The sequence below is a fragment of the Eimeria necatrix genome, genomic scaffold (assembly GCF_000499385.1).
Source record: "Eimeria necatrix Houghton genomic scaffold, Enh_scaff24, whole genome shotgun sequence".
NCBI classification, from domain to species: domain Eukaryota; phylum Apicomplexa; class Conoidasida; order Eucoccidiorida; family Eimeriidae; genus Eimeria; species Eimeria necatrix.
This window is the reverse complement of record NW_013655200.1, coordinates 136,576-156,399: the sequence shown is the minus strand read 5'-3', so window position 1 is coordinate 156,399 and position 19,824 is coordinate 136,576. Positions and strand designations below refer to the sequence as shown.

The 19,824-nt window shown below is 49.5% G+C and overlaps 4 protein-coding genes across 4 annotated transcripts; 2 read left to right on the top strand and 2 right to left on the bottom strand.

Annotated features, from left to right (window-relative positions):
- Nucleotides 1-37: 37 nt before the first annotated feature.
- Nucleotides 38-1,184, top strand: ENH_00034310 (hypothetical protein, conserved; the record flags this gene model as incomplete). The annotated part of the gene is made up of 2 exons (XM_013584974.1): nt 38-442; nt 768-1,184. 2 exons carry the CDS (start codon nt 38-40, stop codon nt 1,182-1,184), a joined length of 822 nt encoding a protein of 273 aa, XP_013440428.1.
- A 536-nt stretch (nt 1,185-1,720) lies between these two features.
- ENH_00034300 (hypothetical protein, conserved) lies at nt 1,721-5,858 on the bottom strand (the record flags this gene model as incomplete). The annotated part of the gene is made up of 8 exons (XM_013584973.1): nt 1,721-2,595; nt 2,760-3,234; nt 3,394-3,551; nt 3,782-3,850; nt 4,101-4,295; nt 4,501-5,251; nt 5,426-5,583; nt 5,768-5,858. 8 exons carry the CDS (start codon nt 5,856-5,858, stop codon nt 1,721-1,723), a joined length of 2,772 nt encoding a protein of 923 aa, XP_013440427.1.
- Nucleotides 5,859-8,307: 2,449 nt separating this feature from the next.
- ENH_00034290 (hypothetical protein, conserved) lies at nt 8,308-10,872 on the bottom strand (the record flags this gene model as incomplete). The annotated part of the gene is made up of 3 exons (XM_013584972.1): nt 8,308-8,715; nt 8,881-9,456; nt 9,604-10,872. The coding sequence occupies 3 exons, from the start codon at nt 10,870-10,872 to the stop codon at nt 8,308-8,310; spliced, it is 2,253 nt and encodes a 750-aa protein (XP_013440426.1).
- A 7,612-nt stretch (nt 10,873-18,484) lies between these two features.
- Nucleotides 18,485-19,750, top strand: ENH_00034280 (ribosomal protein L11, putative; the record flags this gene model as incomplete). Its single annotated transcript, XM_013584971.1, has 3 exons — nt 18,485-18,562; nt 18,920-19,205; nt 19,587-19,750. 3 exons carry the CDS (start codon nt 18,485-18,487, stop codon nt 19,748-19,750), a joined length of 528 nt encoding a protein of 175 aa, XP_013440425.1.
- Between the last annotated feature and the right edge of the window lie 74 nt (nt 19,751-19,824).

Here is a 19,824-nt window from a genome sequence, read left to right as displayed (position 1 = left end):
ATGCGGGGTCCTCCCCTGCCGGATTGCCAGTCGCTACATGAGGGCAGCCTACCCAGCGAAGTTTTCTGCAGTAACTGCGGCGAAAGATGCTTCGGAGAACAAAAATGTGGGGCTAGACAATGCAGGTGAACCCCAGTCGGATGTGTGGGATGATGAAACTGCCGGGGCAAACTCAACACAACAGAGTTTCTATCCCGACTTATGCCAGTTGGACGGAGCGCTTGATGAATTACATAAAGCAGCTGAAGGGAATGTGAACGGTGTTGACGACACCTTAAGAGAATTTCTTGATTGCGTCAAACAGGTGCAGGGAGCGGTCGTCGAAGACGTGCAAGCAGTCAGCCGTGAGCTCGCCAAGCACTCAGTAGGCGTCACTTCTGCCAAAACTTTTGCCGAGTTGCAGCATCATATAAACGAAATCGTCCAACTAAGCGGGCCTGAGGTGAGGAAAGCAAAGCGACCTTAAAAACATAACTCGGGCCACCGAAGTTTAGGCCGGAGGTAGCACGACGGGATAGTACTCTTGCAGTGAATCCCACAAGATATCTCCATAAGGCTTTTTTGTTTTCCCTACCTTGCGCAAACCCTACGCATCAAATTCACGTCTTTTCAACAATGCATTTCCCTGCTTTATGCCAGCCATGTCTATCACTAGTGTTAATTTTTGAGAATTTGCTGACCAGAAGGCTTTCTTTTCCGCCTCCAGATTGTTTTACATAAATCTTCTGTTTTGTCTAATGCGCAAATTTTGCGGATTGGTTCTGCAGTTGGGCTGCGCTTGGTCTACGGTGAAGGTTGGAGTGGGAGTTGCTTCTGTGCTGTCGGGCAACCTCGTGGTTGGTAGCTTCATGGTGGCGCTCGCTGCGGGTTCGCTCGGGACATCCCTCCTATGGAAGGCGCACAGAGATGGACAGAGGAATTTTACTTCATTTGGCGAAAAGGAGAAGACCTTAAAGCCTGCTTATGGTAGAGGGCCGAGCAGGTGTGTCCCGCCTCTCAACGCGAGGAGTGTAGAAAGCCATGCAGCTACCGCTTGCTGTAAAACCATCGGCAGACCGGGCGAAGCAAGAATAAAGCCTAGGGATTTGTCTCCAACGGATACAGAGTGCCAAGAGGCATCTTCACAAAAACTCTCTCCACAAGAGCATCAAGGAGGCTGTGATGCATGGAGCGTAGAAGGATAAAGGGCAGCGGGAGTTTGTGCATTGGGCAACTCAAAGATTTAAGCGTCCATCTGCTAACGGTGAGGTACCATTAAGACTTCCTGCCGTCTGACTGAGCAAGTATTCAGAAGTTTCATCTTTTATCAAGTTTGGTCGTAACTGGAAGGGCAAGGAAGCAAGCGCTTCCCAAGACTATTGAGACCACCACTGAGGACACCAGAATGTCAGCGTCTCCCCAAAAGTCGTGTGGGGGCGCCGCCCAACTGTTCAGCCCGTTGTGGTGAGGTGCCTCTGCAGTGCAGTGCCGCCTCAGTAGAGTGGGTTGTTACAAACGCTGACCCACATCGGGTCAGCGGGCAACATAGTTGAGAGAGTCCACGGAAACGGGCAGGAATAGCACTGCACGCTTGCAGCCCCGCAGACTGCTACGGTTAGAACGTCGACATGCGGCAAGTCCTCAATGCAGTGCCAGCTAAACTAGCGCACAAGTGCATGGATAATTTGCACTTGCCGTGACAAGCTACACAGTTGCTTATCTGCTGACATGCCTTCGCAAGTCATGGGGTGTCGGACACAGCAGGTACTTGAGGTGATGCATCAGACTGAAACATCTCCAGCAACAGGAGCACAACCGCCAGAACGCAGAAGGCCCCGATTAGTTGAACGGCCACAGAAGCAATTACAGCAAAGGAAACGCTGACTACAAAGAATAGAACTGCCAATAGAACAGCTCCAGGTAACGCCGTTGTGTCCCCGTTCTTCAGCCTCTGCAAAGTATCAAGAAGAACGTTCCACCATCGTTTTCTAAGTAATTTGGAGTCTGCAAAATATTCACTGACCTTCACTTTGACTTTTTTAAGGACTTTTTTAACCTTTTTCATTGCTGAAGCGCCACTGGCAGCTAAAGCGGAGCCGGCCTTTTGCTTCCAGTGGGATGATAACCAGACGAATGAAGGAGGATACTGCACCATTGCACCCAGTCCAGGTGCTCTTCTTGGGTGCAGAGATGTGTTTTCAGCAAGATTCCACGAAGCGTACACCTGGAAAAAGCTTGGGAGACGGGACATACCAGTCCCTTCACGTCCCTCTCTTCTGTTCTCAGTGGATTTCATGCGTGCAAACCTGTCTGTAACCGTCTTCAGTGCACTGCGAACTGCATTGCCAAGCCCCTTGTAGCCCGTTTGACAATAAAATCGAGCTTCAGCCGCTGATTGCATCACCTCGATTTCGGCGTACTTCAACAAAGCTGCACTGCTAACGTCCGGCTCCCTTTCGACGCTCCTGATAACCATTCCGAAGTCTCCCCCCTTGCCATTGACCTCGAAGAGAGACGTGGCTATTTCGCCGAAAACCTTGCGAAGCAATGGAGATAGCGCCGCCCTTGCAGTCAACCAAGCTGCGAGCCTCCCTTTCCACGATGATACCGCAAAGTCTGCGAACAGCGCTCATATGAAGTTATTGCGATATGCGAAAAGCTGCCAGAGGCCAGAGGCGACAGACTGCGAAATTGAGTAGTTGCCTCTTCCAAGGCATGCATTTCAGTCGCAAGGCAAAACAATGCGACGAATATTGAAGTGTGATGGATGGCAAACTCACGCAAGGAAACCGACATTGCAGCATGCACTTTAGCAATCGCTTGAGTGGCTTCGAAGTCCTGCCAGTCCACCTCCGTTGCCTGGAAATCGCCGGCAAAGTTCGCTGCTTTTGCCATGGCCTCTTCAAGCTCGCCGTTTGCTACCAGTTGCATGATAGGTTTCAAAACGCTCCTCAGCTTCACACCATGAGCCAGGTGTTCACACAGAACGCTAGTCTTCGTGCCAGTTTTCAGGGCCTCGTCTGTGCCGCATTCTTTTGGATTAACAACGAATGCGTCACCCACAACATTTGCCAACAAGGCCTGAAAAAGACCCCTTGAGTCAACGGTGGAGCCGTCGGGAGCTGGATACCTTGGAGTTTTCTTGAATTTCTGTTTGCATCTGTCCATACGGAATAGACTCATAAGAAATCCTGTAAAGGTTGTTTCGACCTGGTGCCGCTGTGAGAGAAGCAGCAAGAGCTCCAGGGATTCCAACTGCACAAAGAAAAGCAGAACTGTGCGGCCCGTTGAAGTGCAATTTGTTCTTGTCTTTCTACAAGGATGATGTGCAGCAGCCTGACGCTTTTAAGAAGGGATGCAGCTCACGATTTTCTTTCGCCGCGATCCTTCGTCATGAGGAAGCTTTTCAGTTACTCTTCGTCTTTTGTCCCTAAGAAAATTTTCATATTGATGCTCAAAAATGCAAGAATTTGACTCCATATCAGGATACTTCCACACATGAGCAGCCTGGGGAGACTCAATTGCGTCTTTTATAAATTTTGCAACAAGGTTGAGATCCCCCAACTGAGGTACTGCGCAGAAAGAACAAGCCTGAGTCTTACAATTTTCAGCGCATTGGGAAGAGCTACCGTGGAGGCTTGAGCACGCTACGCAGCGAAATGCATCGCCTACTTTCCAAAACAAAGTTCTTCAGACTCTAAATGCTTGGCATAATGCCCTGTTCTTGGTTACAGACAGTTTGGATGCTTAAAATGCCCGGCATGCATTCTCTGCCGTGCAATCTTTGCGTAGTAAGACTTACTTCCCATCAGGCTTCTCAACTTAGTAATTCCTGGCACCACTGGAGCCAGCCACAATGATTTAAGGCATTCTGCAAGAAACAAGTTCCGCTATCCTGAAAGCTATTTCTGGCCCGAACGACGGTGACAGCAGCAACTTCGGCGGTTTCCACCTCAAATGCTACCACAAGTGCTGTAACTTCTTAACTTTGGCAGAAGGCTGTGCTTCTGGGGCAACCAGCTGCAGTGCATAGCAGAAGTTTCTCTAGCGGACTGTCTGCGGCACTTCAAAAGGCCACGAATCTTAGAGGTGATGCCATGTAACTCAACTAACTCGCTTACCGTACATTCCCGCTTTGCACTCTTGGTAAACGCGCCGAAGCTGAGTGCCTACATGCTTTGCCCCCTTCCGACAGGCCGTTTGCAACGGATGATTAGGATACCGAGTGTCTTTCTTCTTGAGCCTCTTGCAAAAGTCGTCCACCTTGGAGTCTATTTCTTGATAACCAAGGGGAAGTTCAATGCAATTCAACAGCTCTAAAAGAGAATATGGCAAGAGGAGCACAGATCAAGCCACGATACAGTGAGCTGTCTGTATAGCCTAACCAAAGACAAAGGGCACACGGCGGTGCCTTGGCATTAAAAAATCTCTTTCGGGCTAAAAAGCTCAACATTTGCGCTCTCACTAAGTTTAAAGCACAACAGTCTGCAGAAAACGATGCCTAAGCGCCGCTATACTCACCGCTTCCAATACCCTTCATAACCAAATTAGCTAATGTAGGCTTCGCCTCCCCCGAAACTTCATGTTGTTGTCCATCTCCTGGCCATCCAGTCATGTTATCTCCATGGGCTGAGCCATTTTCCTCACTGACAGCTGAGCTTGCTGAACTCGTGTTGTAGATGGCGTTAGCCCCTCTGTAGCCCTCGGATGCATTTGTGGAGCTGCTCTCATCATATCCTCCAGCACCTGAGAGACGAAGATGGGGTTTTGAAAAAGATGTGCTGCTACCATCTGATAGCTTATAGTTGCTCATTGTTGCCATGAAGGGGGAGCTATTGCTTGACGCTTTTGCTGAAGCCTGTGCTTGAGAGGCATCCGGAACTCCTTCATGGCTTGGGTTTTGCGCAGTAGATTCATCATCTGAGAGCTCAGCATCGTGAACCTGACCGAGGACGGATTGAAACTGAGAAGAATACGGTTGTTTATACGAAGCTTCTAAGACTCTTTGTTTCTGGCTTTTTGGGTTTTTGGCACCGGGCAGCGGCGGTGTCCTATTGCGGCCATCTGGCAGGGCTTCGTGTGGAGGCGTCGATGTATAAGCACTCCTGGGCTCGTTCCATTGTTCATCTTCACTTTCAGATATTGAGGAATTCGAATGCGGGGATCCCGCCCGCCTCCACTGATTAGCTCGGCGTGCTTCCGCCAATTTCCGTGCTTGCTTTTCAGCTTCTGTAAGGCCCTGCTTCTTCCGTCTAGGCAGGTTTGCTGCGAACTGCCAATTAATAGTCACACGAAAATGACAGTAGCAAAGTTAAGCCCACAATGTCTTGCAGAATGTAATACAAACACAAAAAGAAGGGTGCGCCAGCTGAAGGAGCAGCCTTCTCACGCAGTTTCCTGCAAGCAGCTAGACAAACGTTTCCAAGTTTCCTACTGCGAGATGTACCTGCAAAAGTCCCCACGGTGGATCAAGCCCATGGCGGGTGGCATTTGCTATCAGCCGCACTCGGCCTCGCTGGTGGTCCTCCGCATCGCGCGCGAGACCTCTTGTGCACGCCTTTATGTCCCCGTAGCAGTCCGAAAGGGGTGGCAGTCCAGAATTTTCTGTGCAGAAATAATACGAATAGGAAGCAAGTGCAGGATGATTAATTCATCTAAAATTTCTTTCAACTTGTCGAAGAGTGCTTTGTTGGCTCGTCGTGCTACAACAGAGCCACCTGAAAGCCGTCCAAATGTATATATATAGCTATACGGCAGTTCTCATGAAACATTTGCGTGGTTGGCTTACCACTGAAGTCCGTTATCGGAGAACACGAAGCTGCTGACAGCAGTGATAAGCAAATTGCTACACATTGCAAGTGCATATACAGCTGTATCATGCTTGCTGGTAGAAAAAATTGCAGGGCTTTGCTCCAAACTCGAGGCCACATCCCTCTTTTGTGCGAGGGCAGAGCTGTAGGGAATTGTGTGGCTGCACTTGAACACTGTTGTAGTGGCAGGGAGGGCTTCTGGCCACATAAGCCAGGTGGCCTGTCCTCCAGGGATGAATTGGAAAGCTGTCTCTCTTAGCTGATATATATATAGCACAAATGGACCATATACATCTTTTCATTGGAACAGAACGAGCATGTAATCGATTTCACCCGAGAGAACGGTTTTGTTGACTGGAGTACCATTGGCTGCCTTGAAAAGCATGACCAGCAACATCCACTACGACATGGGCATCACAATAGTTTCCAGTGGTTATTTCACCACAGTGAAATTGATTTGACAACCACTCAAGCTGCGGGGGCAATCTTTGTGCATCGCAGCGGAAACAGTCGTGCCTCATGCATTGACGGGCAAGGCTTAAAACTCTGAAAGCGCTTAAACGGAAGTGTCCAAGATGATATCCGTATAATTTCACAAGAAAAATGTAGAGAGCGTAGATCTGGCCACTGGCGAAGTGTCACCAGCAGAACGCGGGGAAGAGAGCACTGCCATTACGGGCATTCCCAGGCCAGTGCTTTCCCTTGCCTCGCCACGCTATGTCTTGCACCTTATCACACCTGAAAGGATACAAATTTTCTTACAATTTTACTCTTTTCCTAAAAATATATGCGCTGATGAGGCCCAAGGATGCGCTCGTGCAAGGTTTGTCTTTTCGATGGCGGAACCTGCGGTGGTCCGGTCTCCGTCGGCGCAGGTGCCCGCTCCCGCCAGTTGCCTTCATGCGGCAAAACGCTTGACAGCTCCACACCAGTATAACCCAATCCTCTTCGTCAAATTATGTTTTCCTCATAATATATGTCCCTAAGTTGAATTCAACTGAATTTAAAGAAGCCTCCATTAAACAATGGCGAGCTGGTCCGACGGCGTGCTGTGCTGAGCAGTGTTTCAGCAAGCGTCCTCCCGTTTAAACAGGACTATGCAGAGTACACACTACTTTGATTGGGTTTACGTATATGTTCAATTTTGCTGATTTATTCTGAGTGGTACCGTCTGCTCGTTTCACAGACGCAAACACGTACATTCACGATGGAGAAAACCTGCAAATTGGTGTGTGCCCTGCGTGCGTATCCGACAAACTTATGTTTCACGTCCGCCATAAGCACTTCCGATAGCTAGCTGATATAACTCCACTTGCATCAAGTAAGTCTGATTCTGGCCCTACGCTAGGCGATGGTGTTACCTGTACACCTGTAGCTGTGTGCAGCTACCTGAAAACATAATTTGCCCGGGATGGAACTGGGTCTGCAGGAACCATTGGCCCCCATAAAGCGTAACTCTTCATTCCCCAAGTGCTCCACGTTGTTACGCTTCACTGTGGGGCGTCTCAACTGGGTTGTACCGACAGCCTCTTGGAGAACACACAAGGATTTCCCCGCCCACTTGAAGTATAGCACCTTAATCTAAACGCAAGTCCCCACCCCATTTCATATACTCATCGTCACTACTGAAATGAACAGGTATGATAATGTACGCTGTTCCCGTTGAGCAGCCCTTTCAGAGATGGTGCAGAGCTCTTGTGCAACTGCTGTTCCTATGCGACGTGGTTATTTTGGAGGAAAGCCAGAGTCTACGAAACAAAAAACGCGTAAGCTCTTACAAACCGCACAGAAAAATCAAAGTACACCCCTACTCTACCCAACAGCGTCATGTAAGTTATCTGCGGCGCCCGTAAACATAACTCATCTTGCGTCTCGCGAGTCTAGCTTAATCATCATCAATCAATCTTCTTCGTAGCACGAGATGAAACGAATGCAAGACAGGTATCGACAAGTTGCTGTTGCGAATTACGGGGATGAACATCCGAAATGTCACAGAAGTCAGTTTGTGTCGCACTCCACATTTATGGCCAACTCTGAAAGTTGCTGAGCTCCGTGAAAGCAGTACAGATACAGAAACAGAACGTGATTCGGCGAAGCTGCTACTTCACATTTGATTGTTGGAGCATTGCGCCGGCAAAGACCGCTTAAGCGAGACAGGCCAGCTCTTTCCAAAAGCATATTAACGAAACGAACTCCGTCATATGCTGAGAGGGCTCCGGACCACGAGTATGATAAACTGTAATATAATTTTCAAAGCGGAGGATGTAACTTCAGCATAAACATATGCCTCCCCAATGGGAGCCTTCGGTGCCTCGTGTTTCGAGTACGCCGTGTCCACCGCGAAATCGGCGTAGTCCGTGCAAAAAGATGCAGCCTTTCACTCTTCTTAAGCAGAAACGAAAAGCGCTACGATGAGTCAACCACCATTACGAACCTCAAGTCCTCGGCGCGTTCTCGACGCAGTGAGCCTCACTGCTGCCTCAGACGCCCTTTCAACCCCAATATTTCCAGCGTGCAACTACTGATCACGATGCGCTGTAATGGCAAAGCCTGAAGCTGCAGTCGCCTCTGTCGTCAGACAGTTGTCATTATCTGCTAGTGCTGCCTCGTCAGCTACACGAGACGCTGTGGATGCTGAAGTCTGATGAAGTGATGTGGCGCTGCTCTTTGCGCTGGTAAGCGTTCCCGATTCGGCCTCAGCTCCTTCCTCATTGTACGATGCTTCAGACGACTGGTACCGCTCACCACCCTCTGGGTAGTCGCCGCGCATTATCTCATACACTTCTTGACGATGTCGGCCCCACAGAAGAGCGCTACCCAGCGAGCTCGTTGCCACAGCTACCATCGCACCCCCCAAAATCAAATGCCCTGAAGCCAACGTCGCGATCCCGAGCCCTACCTTGACGCCTGCCCACACTCCGCTGACCTGAGAAAAAGCAATTTAAGAGCGCACCATTTTGCTGCACTCTAGTATTCTCTTGGTACTCGAGTGTTCTTAGGAGTGCGCCATGCCTCTGCGACAGTGTATCTGTGGGAGCTCTAACTACCTCAAATGTTGAGAGCTCCTGCGTTTCGCATGCAGGGTACGTACCTCAGGACCACCTGTGTCAACGATCTCCGCCAAGTGATAGCGTGCCTCAGATAAATTCGAAGAAGCTGTCAACGCCACCGAATGCTGAACAAAGTTTATGCTTCGGTCACGCACTGCCTCTGCAAGGGCCTGCTGCCGCCTCTGAAGCTCGCTCAGCAGCCCAGAAGATGATGGTCCTGACTCTCCAGGACTCGGCTGATCTGACTGTGCCCGGTCACCTCCTGATTGAACCTGCGGCTGATTGACGGAAGGATCCACTCTACTTCTAGCTTGCTCAGGAGATGACTCCGCCAAACCTGAACTGCCACCATCAGCACGTGCTTGCGGTGTCATGCATGCACCAAAAAGAGGAAGCACAAGGGCATCAAGGGCCTTATTTGCCACGCTGGCAGCGGAGGCAGCCGTGCCTGCTACTTGCTGAGCAACCTCCACCGAGCGGCGAGATGAGTCTGCCAAAGTCGAGCGCAAAGAAGCCCATACTGTCTGTTTCTGGTGCTGTGCCTCTCGTTGCAGTTTGTCCGGTACTGTCCTTGTTGCTACCTCTGGTGGTTTCTCGTTCACATCTTTGACATGCACCTGCAGCAGTCCATATTCACAGACAACCACAGCAACTGCAGCCTCCCGACGCTAGGTGAGTTCGCCCTACTGTTTCTCAAGTGCGCAGTCTAGAGCTCCCAGAATTCGTTTCATGTATGTCTTCAGGTCACTGTGTTGGGGACCCACTTCTTGGCTTTCATTATCTCGCATCTCATGCAGCGACCCATTTGTAGCACCAACTCTGTCGTCGTGGCCTCCGCAATTGCGAACCTCTTCGCGGTCCCCGCTGTGACCCTTTTTATTCCGTCCTGCCACGAAACCCCCGGCAACATGAAGAGAATGTTCCTCAACAGATTCCACTACCTTAGGCGTCCCCGGAGTGTCTGAGGAATCGCCAGCCTCAAAAGGGGTCTCGGTTTGGGGACGGCCCTGCTCCTCTGTAGAAGCACCAGCATTCACGTTGCGAATACAGGCAGAAGCACTTGCGGTCATGTATTCTGCTGCTGCAGCCTCTGCGTCGCTGCCCTCTAGTTCCGTCTCTGCATCGGCTACGGCTACCGCCACAGTGCAGCTCAAGGGCTTGTCGCGTCCGGCATTCGGGGCACAAAAGCACAGCGGCAACGCGGGAAGGCGAAAACTTCCCAACGACCAGCTATAGCTCGCTACACCCTCCTTACCCACTGGGGCAGGAACGTTACCGCTGAACGTGCTCCCGTCAGCGCTGCCTGCATGTTCAGGAGCGCCCTCAACTGCCAATGTAGCACCTCCCTCTGAATGTTTGCCGTCTCTTTTGTCTTTCTCTACTGCAGTACATGAGCCCAGATAAGAGCTCAAGCCTACATATTCTGCAGCAGCCCGCAGAGGCTTCGCGGTGGCTTCGCTAAGCGCTGAAAAGTCTGTCGTCGCGACCCTCGACGCAGTAACTGCGGCCGCAGTAGTAGCTGTCATTCTCGCACTCTTCCAAACGCTGGAAGCCACCCGAGCACTATTCTCCAGCAGTTCTGCTGTGCGGCTTTCTTGTGGTTCTTGCAATTTGCTCATTGCCTCAACCGCGACCGTCGCAGCAGCAGCAGCCACTGCATCGAGTGCCAGATCATCTCCCACACAGCTAGCAGATGCTAATAACGGAGGACCAGGCAAAGTTAGCTCTTCCGTCGGATTACTGGATGGCATACTGCTCATGGGGACCATTCGCTGTCGAACATCCTCTCCTTCAACTGTAGATGCGGCTAGAGTTGGCCCCAAGGGTGAGCACCCTGGAGGCGAGTCCGCAGTAGTTGAGGTACCACATGCTTCTTTAAGAGTGACCGCCTCCTCTCTCGCATCCAATGATGCAGCATTGCCTTCAGTTTTCAGATAACTGCCCCCTAGCCCATGGTGATCGGAGCTCGTCACCCCATCTCTGTACGTAGACTTAGGCGAAGAGTGACTCTGTCCATCCATTACTGACGCCATTGAAACAAAAACTTCCGCCTAAAGCCTTTTTGAGAGCAAGTCCACTGAAGGACACCACAGCCTAATTCTCCCACTGACGGCCAAGGCACGAGACAAAATAGCGTCAGCTTGTCGAACACTACGTCCTCGACAGGAAAGCACGGGAGGGAATCCCCTGAAGTGCACGAGACTGCTACTGCTTCATTACCACAAGGAAAGTGCCGACGTCACAACTTTCCAGCAAACGCTGGGAAACGAATGCCTACTGGGTGCCTGCCACCACAGTTCAGCAGCAGTTGTTAGGACGAACCGGTTGACAAGAATTAAATCCAATAAACGGTCAAATTACAGAAAGCCAAAAATACGACATCAACATAAATCGGCGAAGAAGACAGAGAAGCAAGTAAAGATGAGTTGCTTGCGGTGTGCTGGCTGCTAATGTGAAGCCCTCAGATTTTACGGTTTATGGTAAAGAGATGCTGTTCGTTGCTTCCTCTAGTCCTACATACACATAGAGGAGAAACCAGCGTAGTACAAAGGGGTTCAAAACCATCTTCTGCTGTAACCGGAATCCCATGCAGCTACTGGCATCACACAGAGCAGACCACCAAACTGTTCCACTGGTGTCGCTGCGTGCTGCGCGCACAGGAAGCGCCTATAGGAACGCTCACCCAACAAGAAATCTAACGCTGGCAAACTCGTTATTTGATATTCACAGTCAAACCGCAAAAGAGTAGACAATGTTTCTCTCGGTCTTCGCTGTTAGTGTCCTTAGGAGCGTATCGTCGTCTCGACAGACTAACCACATAGCAGCCAGCTTTCGCAGCACCCAACTGAACATTATGTCTTCTCCATTTCAGTGTGTTAATTGTTATAACAGTATGTAAAGGATTTCACAGAAATTCCTTCCCGCGGCTGCTCTATAGACTAGGCAGTCCCTCTCCAACTTCATCGCCGTAGAGCTACAATAAGTAAACGATATACTGCAAACCTTACTGAGCGAAATACTAGAATGTCATGACGTAGTGATACGCAGCAGTGCATTGAGTAAAGTAAAAGATGCACGCAGTTGACCAGTTTACCGATATCGGGGTGACTTTAACAAGCAGCCGCTCATCCCCTCCATCTCATCATTTCTTCAGACATGTTAACGCTTCAAAACTTCAACAAGAGATTCTTTCTGTATTAAGTGAGTTTTCATCGTCTGCGTACAAAAGCATGATCCAGCACAGCTTGCTGCGCACGTTTTATCACTCCGCAATTTTCAGTTTCGCACCCCGTCTGTCTAGTTTCTTCCCGTCGTGCGACTACTCAGTGACCGGATGTAGCTGCTGGAGAAACTAAAGTATAGTCTGAAGGGTCTATGAGATGGCTTGAGCACAAAGTAAATGATGACAACGAAACGGGAAGGTTCGAGTGGCAGGAAGCCTTCAAACAATTCTTGTAGGGGACAAACAGCAGCGCTTCTCACGGATAGACAATCTGTTCTGCAGCTGCTATCTGAATAGGAGATATTCTCGTCGACTCATGTCCGGCGAAAAGCGCATAATAGTTGGAGCTTTGTTGATGGGCTGAAAAACGATGTAAAGCGTGAACACATTTCTGCAGGAGTTGCTCTGCACTGCAAAAGTCTCTGCGCAATAAAATTTTAGATGAAGAATAGTACAAAGTAAAGTCAACAATGATACACGCAAAGTACGCGAACCTTGAGAGACCAAATGAAGGGATCATAGATCTTGCTGTAGCTGAGGTGCGGTGTACGCACCTCAGCTACAGCCGGGAGCTTACCGTGGACTGGATCTGGCCGCCACACTAGTACGACGCACCTTGAGACGAAAATCACCCTCAAACTGGCGATCAGTGTTCGACTCAGCTGTTACGAACGATAGGCACCCCAATCTAACTGCATATTTTCCTTTTTTTTAAGGGATGTATAACATGTTTGCGCCCCCACAAAGGTATCATCTTGCCCCGACTAACTAGCGGGTTACGATCCGCATATAGAGACCACAAATTATCTAAAGGTAGAATCATCTCAATATGCATGGATGGAAAATATGTTCTCACACTGTTCGAAAGGGCAGACACACTGACCTTCTACAGAGCACAGTGCCTTGTAGGATCCAGCCTTAAGGCAGTGAAAGGGAAATGAAAAAAATGCTGGAGTGTCTGAAACCAAACGTCCAACAGAAATTCAGTTCTGCTGAAATGTGAATGACTCCTTCCAAGAAATGAGAGCTCATCTCAACGCACCTATCCGAACTGGGGTAGCAGCTTCCACAAACAAAGGGTCAGACACCGGAGCCTTTCCCGTTGTTTATCTACCTATATGCTCATATGCTTTCTTATTCGTTATTGTTACTATTCACATCTCAGCTTGATAAGTGTAGACACTGGTTTGGTCTAGTACACAAACTTTTATGCATATAATACCGGGAACGTCTGTATATCTCGGTGTAGTTCTTCCTTTTTGTCCTCTAATCTTATTCGTTTTATTCAAATCTGGCACAAAATTGGGTATTTCCACAGTATTTCCCGTTCAACAATCGCATGCACCCTATTCGTTTCCATTGTTCAGTTCGTTTTTTGGCAGGACGTATCAACCTGCCGACTTACGCTGGCTAATACCTTCGTATGGCTCCTTTGACTTCTACGTTACTTCTACAGTGTTACGCCATATAGATGAGTGAAAGCAAAGTTTGTTGCATGTTAGTTTTGATTGTTTCTACGTGTTAACTTAATTTTCATTTGTTCCCCTTGGCAATTTCCGTTCGTTTATGTCATCAGTGTATTTACAGTGGTTGGCTCTTCTTTTGTTTTCTTTCGTACTCACTTTTTGAATACATGCAAATACGCATTTATTAAATGAGTTTTATGGCTTAACTCAATGTCTAACATCTCTTGAAACAAGATTTGATATGAGTACTCATGTTCTTGTGTACATAATTTGGTATCGCGGCCTTGATTTGCATCCTGAAGATATGTGAGTGTGTAGCTGCACGCTCGCACTCTTTCTCACTTATGAGTGCACGCGTAGCTGCGAAAGCGCCGCCGTCAGCACAGGTAATGCAGGCCCAATTACTTGACGAACATGTTGAGTGTACAACCAGCGAGGGGAAGAAAGCATGCTGAACTCAGTGAGGTATGCAATTGAGCACAGGCTCTTGCAAGGTAAGGGAACAAGCTACTGTACAGGTGAACAGGGACGCCGAACTATGAAGGCATAGATAACTGTCTAATGTGGAGCATGCGGTGGCGCCATGCGCGCAGAAGCCCAGGGAGACCGGTGAGGTTCTCAACGGGTTCCCATATAGCGCAATCTTTAGGGATGCCCTGCCACTTTACAAGATACTAAGTGGTTTTGCGTGTATCCCGTTGGTCCCAGGAATATTCGACCTCGTACTGTTCAGCGGGTTTCAGACGGCGCCGAAGACTGGCAGCCAGCCAACGGCTGCTTCTTTGGCGACTAAATTAGTGTCTTCAGGGCGATGGTATACAAACTGAGGTACGTGAAACAGGGTAGCGGTCGTAAATGAGGACCTCAGGAAAACCATGGTTGCGGACGATGCAGCCTGCAAGCAGTTCGATGGTTATCAGCTGCTATGGCAGTTCTTCGGTTGGCATAAATTGAGCCACTTCGCTCAGAGGCATGACAGTGATTAAAATAAAATCGTGTTTTAAAGCTGCAAGAGATAGGTTAGAAAGAAACTCGACGCTGACTTGATTCTAGCGGCGAGAAGGAAAAAGTAAGGGTTGAAGAGGGCCCACGGATTTCTGTGAAAGGGATTTGAAGGCGCAGCAATGCACACAAGATTCTACGAATGTCGTTGTGTGGTCGCGCATGGCAGTTCTTCGGTTGGCATAAATTGAGCCACTTCGCTCAGAGGCATGACAGTGATTAAAATAAAATCGTGTTTTAAAGCTGCAAGAGATAGGTTAGAAAGAAACTCGACGCTGACTTGATTCTAGCGGCGAGAAGGAAAAAGTAAGGGTTGAAGAGGGCCCACGGATTTCTGTGAAAGGGATTTGAAGGCGCAGCAATGCACACAAGATTCTACGAATGTCGTTGTGTGGTCGCGCATGCCTCGCCAGTAACAGTGTCAGCTGAGAGTGAGGAAGGTCGTTTTCTGCCCACGACGACCTGCTGTGACATGGTCATGATGAGCATAAAGCACGTGTGTGAGGAATTCCGGGAACTGCGGCACACAAATCCTTTACATACCGTCGATACAAAGCCGCAGATTAGGCGAATTGAAACAGAAAGCGAGGCACTGGTGGCGGGATCCGCACCGAGCAGGCTTGCGAGAATGCTCGGCGGCTGCGATGTGTAGCCCTTAAGAAACTGAACACTTCGTGTAAGCTGAAATATAGAGTTGGGGAAAAGAACTCTCGCTGTCGATCGTGAGAATTGGCCATGGTGTTGAGAAATAGTGCAGGTCCGGTGAGGGAGAAGGCTTGTCTTGATGGGGCAAATTCTCTCCAGAGGCGTTGGGTGCCTTATGGTCCTGTGCTGCGCCGCGCATGGTAGATCTCGGAGGACTTACATCGGGTGGACGAGGAGCTATCATGCGTACATCTGCTAGAGCGCAATAGTTCGTTAGGCACCTCCAGACGTCATCATGTGTTCAACGCCGTCTTCGCGTAGGCGCCAACGCAACGAGCAGCTGAGGAGGAGCCCTTAAATTCACACGAAGATCACTAAGCGCCGGGGGAAGAGAATATTGGAGGTGGCGTAACAAGACATGCGCCACCTAATTGAGTGCATCTTGTAAGTCGGTGATGGTGATATGCTAAAACTCAGCGAGAGAATCTAGCCAACGAGCACGCATGCAGCGGCTTCGACATGTTTAGCTGCTGTGGGTGACTAGTGGGCTGACGATCGATCGCTGTGCGCTTTAATATATCCGGTACGTAGTAAGTAGGGCAATTTTTAAAGCGCGGTGACCAAAGCGAGGTGTTCTTTGTTGTGTATCGAATGCTTCTGCCCAGCGAATATCATGACTTGGTTAAGGAAGTTAATTGCCTGGTGTTCCTGTCCAACGACTGCTTCTTTCGCAGAACCGGAAGCATTGGTTGACACTTCTAAAGGCTTCGTAGTGTGAATTACCTGTAGAGTGGTGCAATCAATCATATGTTGCTTGGGGCATTGCACAGCTTGGCTTTGTTGCTCTCTCCACAGGAAGGATTTGCCCTTTTGGGTGAAGCCGACAAGGAGTCGGACTACGCCGGCGTAGTCGAGGCACCACGTAAACACACGACAGTAATCAATGGCAGCGATGAATTGACTTGCTTGTATTTCGTCACTTAGCGCCTCTGGCCAAGCATGGATGCCTTGAACTTTGTTGGATGCACGTATGACGCCTTGAATGCTGGCGGTATATCCCAAGGTAGGTCAGCTTTTATTGTGCAAGCATGCACTTGCGAAACATGAGGTAGAACTGATATTGAAAAAGAAGCCGAACACTCGTAGCAGGAGGGCGCCGTGGGTAGCGAAATCGAGGTGGTAGATCAAGACATTGACGAGATAAGCAAAAACACCCTGTCTCGGAGGAGATTAAGGATAAGAATTGGCGTCAGCTTGAAAGGGCGCGCCTATGACCGTAAAACATGACCTTGTACTCATATTATCCAAAAACGGAGCGAACGGCTATCTTTCACCGGCCTGCTATGGCCATGCTAACTTCTTGAAAGCCTGCCCCAAGGTCAAGCGTGCAAAAGTGCTTAGGCCCCCCGAGGATATGTGAAATAGTTTGGATGGGTGGTAGAGAAAAATCAGGAGCAGTTGCAAGAGGGTTTGAAGCTTGATAATTGGCCACCATAGGCGTTTTCTGCACACCAGTATCGTCACCGCGTTTGCCAGCCATGGTGGTGGGAATATATATAGGAGAATACGTCGGGCCTCTCTATCCGTTAGATGGTAGCGTATGTATTTCTTGCTTGTGGAAGTTGAGTTGGTCCAGTGACACGCGGTATATGGCGGCCTTGCTAGGTAGTAGGCCCACTAATATCAGTACGGGATGATCTTGCGGGCTCTTTAGGGGGTCAATCTGCCAGTACTCTGACGGGACACACCTTCCTGTGCTCGTTAAGAGCCTCGAGCATTTGTGCGAGCGCCTTCTGGGCCTCTTTGGACAGGAACAACTAATCAGATTGCGTATAGTTGAGTGAGGCTGTTGCCCAAAGACACTCTTTGCCGTCTGTATCGTCTTGCAAGGAGGCTGCGAGCGAATCACTTCATTTTACCGGAGGTTCAACTCCCCATCCTTTTTCTCCAGGCTAATATCTGTACTGGGCATTAGCCTTGCCTAACCCGTTGCTTCCAACACTTCTTAACTTCTACCTATGCTGCAGCTGATGATGTTCAACAGCTTATGAAACCTCATTCAACAGTACAGCTCTAGGCTACCCTACAGACTAGCCGACACCCAATAAGCAGTGCAGCTGTATCGGCTGCTAGGACTGTTGTTAACGTGGTTCATAGGTAGTGTTAAGGTAACAATATCCAAAACTGCGCCAATCGGCAAACCTGTTGAGGAAATCACAAGTATTTTAGCTTGCTAGTGCTATGGCGGCTACAAAATGCTTTCAAGAAATTGATATGTGCGGCAGTGCCATATAATGCCGTATTCTCAATTCAGTTCCTGGTGTGAAGAATGGATATGCCCTTCATACCTAATACAAAGAGGATGCCAGGAACTAGGTGACCGCCACAGATTATGTCGTATACAGACACTAAAATGTACTCAAGCGCTTGTTCAAAGGCTGCCAAGTGCGTCAATCGAGCATGACTGGCATGTATGCTCTGAGGCACTGCGAAGCCTTTGCGTACCCCTACGTGACAGTTTCATGCGGAATTCACTTCATTTCGCCTGCCTTCCTGGTTAACCTGAAATCCAAACTCAACTGCCTTTGCGTTAGACTACAATCTCTGTGCGTTTCTGTAATGGTTAGCTTTGCTCAGTACCGTGGTGTCTAGGGCCTTATACTGCCGGCCCATGTAGACTAAGCAGCACAATCACCAGGTGCCTTTGCACCAAACCCAACTTTAGATACCATTCCGCTTGGTTTCTGGAGAGGTTGGTGTTTTTCCTCGAAGGCATGTTTTCTCGGATTGGCCGGCAGCCACAGCCCCCATTTGGTAATTTAGTACCATAATTAGTGTACCTCCCGTGCCTCCTTAAAGAGTATGCCAGGTGATTTAGAACGGGCTGCTCGAAAAGCGGCCTCATAGCCTCGCAAAAGATAGACTGCAGGATGGCGAATACTTGCAGGAGAGGTCTATAATTCAAGGCGGTGGACACTCACTTTCCTGCTAATCTGGCCATTATTCTGCCCATTTCAGAGTAATTGGGAATATTTTTATTCAACGAATATATTGTGAAATCATTGTTGCTGCAGCTGTTGCATGCGCATGGATTTGTTCCCGGCCCCTCGACAGCCCCACTTACAGCTGAAGCGGGGCTTCTTCTACTAGGTGTGGGCTGCAGTTGCGGCTTGCGCTGTTATGGTCTCTGTCCTTGGAAGGCTTAATAAAGTCCTCCTTTTGTAATTTCAAATACCGACGGAGGTATTTACAACGGGTCGCGCGGCGGCAACGCAGGAGGGAAGCCCACAGGACTCTTTTGCCGGCAAAATGGTGAAGTCGTTGGAAGAGAGTCCGATGCGGAAGATCCGCATCGAGAAGCTGACGCTGAACATTTGTGTTGGCGAGGTAAACATTTTCTGCGTTCTTTTTGCTCCTGAATTGCGATTTTTACACTGATAGTGCACAATATGACGCGGCGCGAATTGTGGGGTGGCGAGAGCTGGCCTGCATGCGATAGATTCGAGTGGTCATTCAATTGCGTTAGCAAGAATTAGGCAGAAAGTTTCTTGAGAGCTTCAGACTGCTGCAACAAATCATTTTGGGTATCCTGAAATTGTTTGGGAGGCCGGGCCGGCCAAGTTTGCGGAGGGCTTTGCCCAATTGCCGCTAGGCTGTAGTGTCATGCTTGGTCGATTGAAGCGGCGCATTCATGTCGTTGCCACGAAATATGATTTTTTGTGCTATGCTGTGTGCTGTATGCAGTCCGGCGACAGACTGACCCGCGCTGCGCGTGTGCTGGAGCAGCTGACTGGCCAACGCCCGGTGCTGTCTCGTGCGCGATTGACCATTCGTTCTTTCAGCATTCGCCGCAACGAGAAGATCGCATGCCATGTGACAGTCCGCGGCAAGAAGGCGGAGGAGATTTTGGAGAAGGGCCTGAAGGTCAAGGAGTACGAACTTAGAAAGAAGAATTTCTCCGACACTGGCAACTTCGGCTTCGGTATTCAGGAGCACATCGACTTGGGGATCAAGTATGACCCATCTACGGGTACGCTGAGACGCAAACAGCTGTTGAGGCAATTTCTGAATCTCCTTTTACATGGACAATGCGGGGCCGTGATGGGTGTTCCGTGAACACAGCAGACCCCGTCACTGCCCGATTAGATCTGTAGATTTACTTGTGGCGAGTTCAGATTTCCCAACAAAGGGGAAATTTAATGGCTCTGGGGCCGTGATGGGTGTTCCGTGAACACAGCAGACCCCCTCACTGCCCGATTAGATCTGTAGATTTACTTGTGGCGAGTTCAGATTTCCCAACAAAGGGGGAATTTAATGGCTCAAAGTCGGAATAGTGCGTATATAGGGATGGGCGAATGCCTGGGCGCGCATGCATGCATATGTATACTCGTTTGTGTGTCGGGGACTTCAGGTATCTACGGGCTGGACTTCTACGTGCATTTGTGCCGGCCGGGTCTGCGCGTCTCGAAGCGCAAGTGGGCACGGGGCCGCATCGGGCACCGCCACCGCGTGACGAAGGAAGACAGCATTCGTTGGTTCCAGCAGAAGTACGACGGGATAGTTTTGAACCGCTGAGTTGACTGCAGGCGTTGACTGCAGCAAGCAGCGGCAGTTTGGGCCTTTCTGAACTGGGGGGGAGGCCCCCTGTT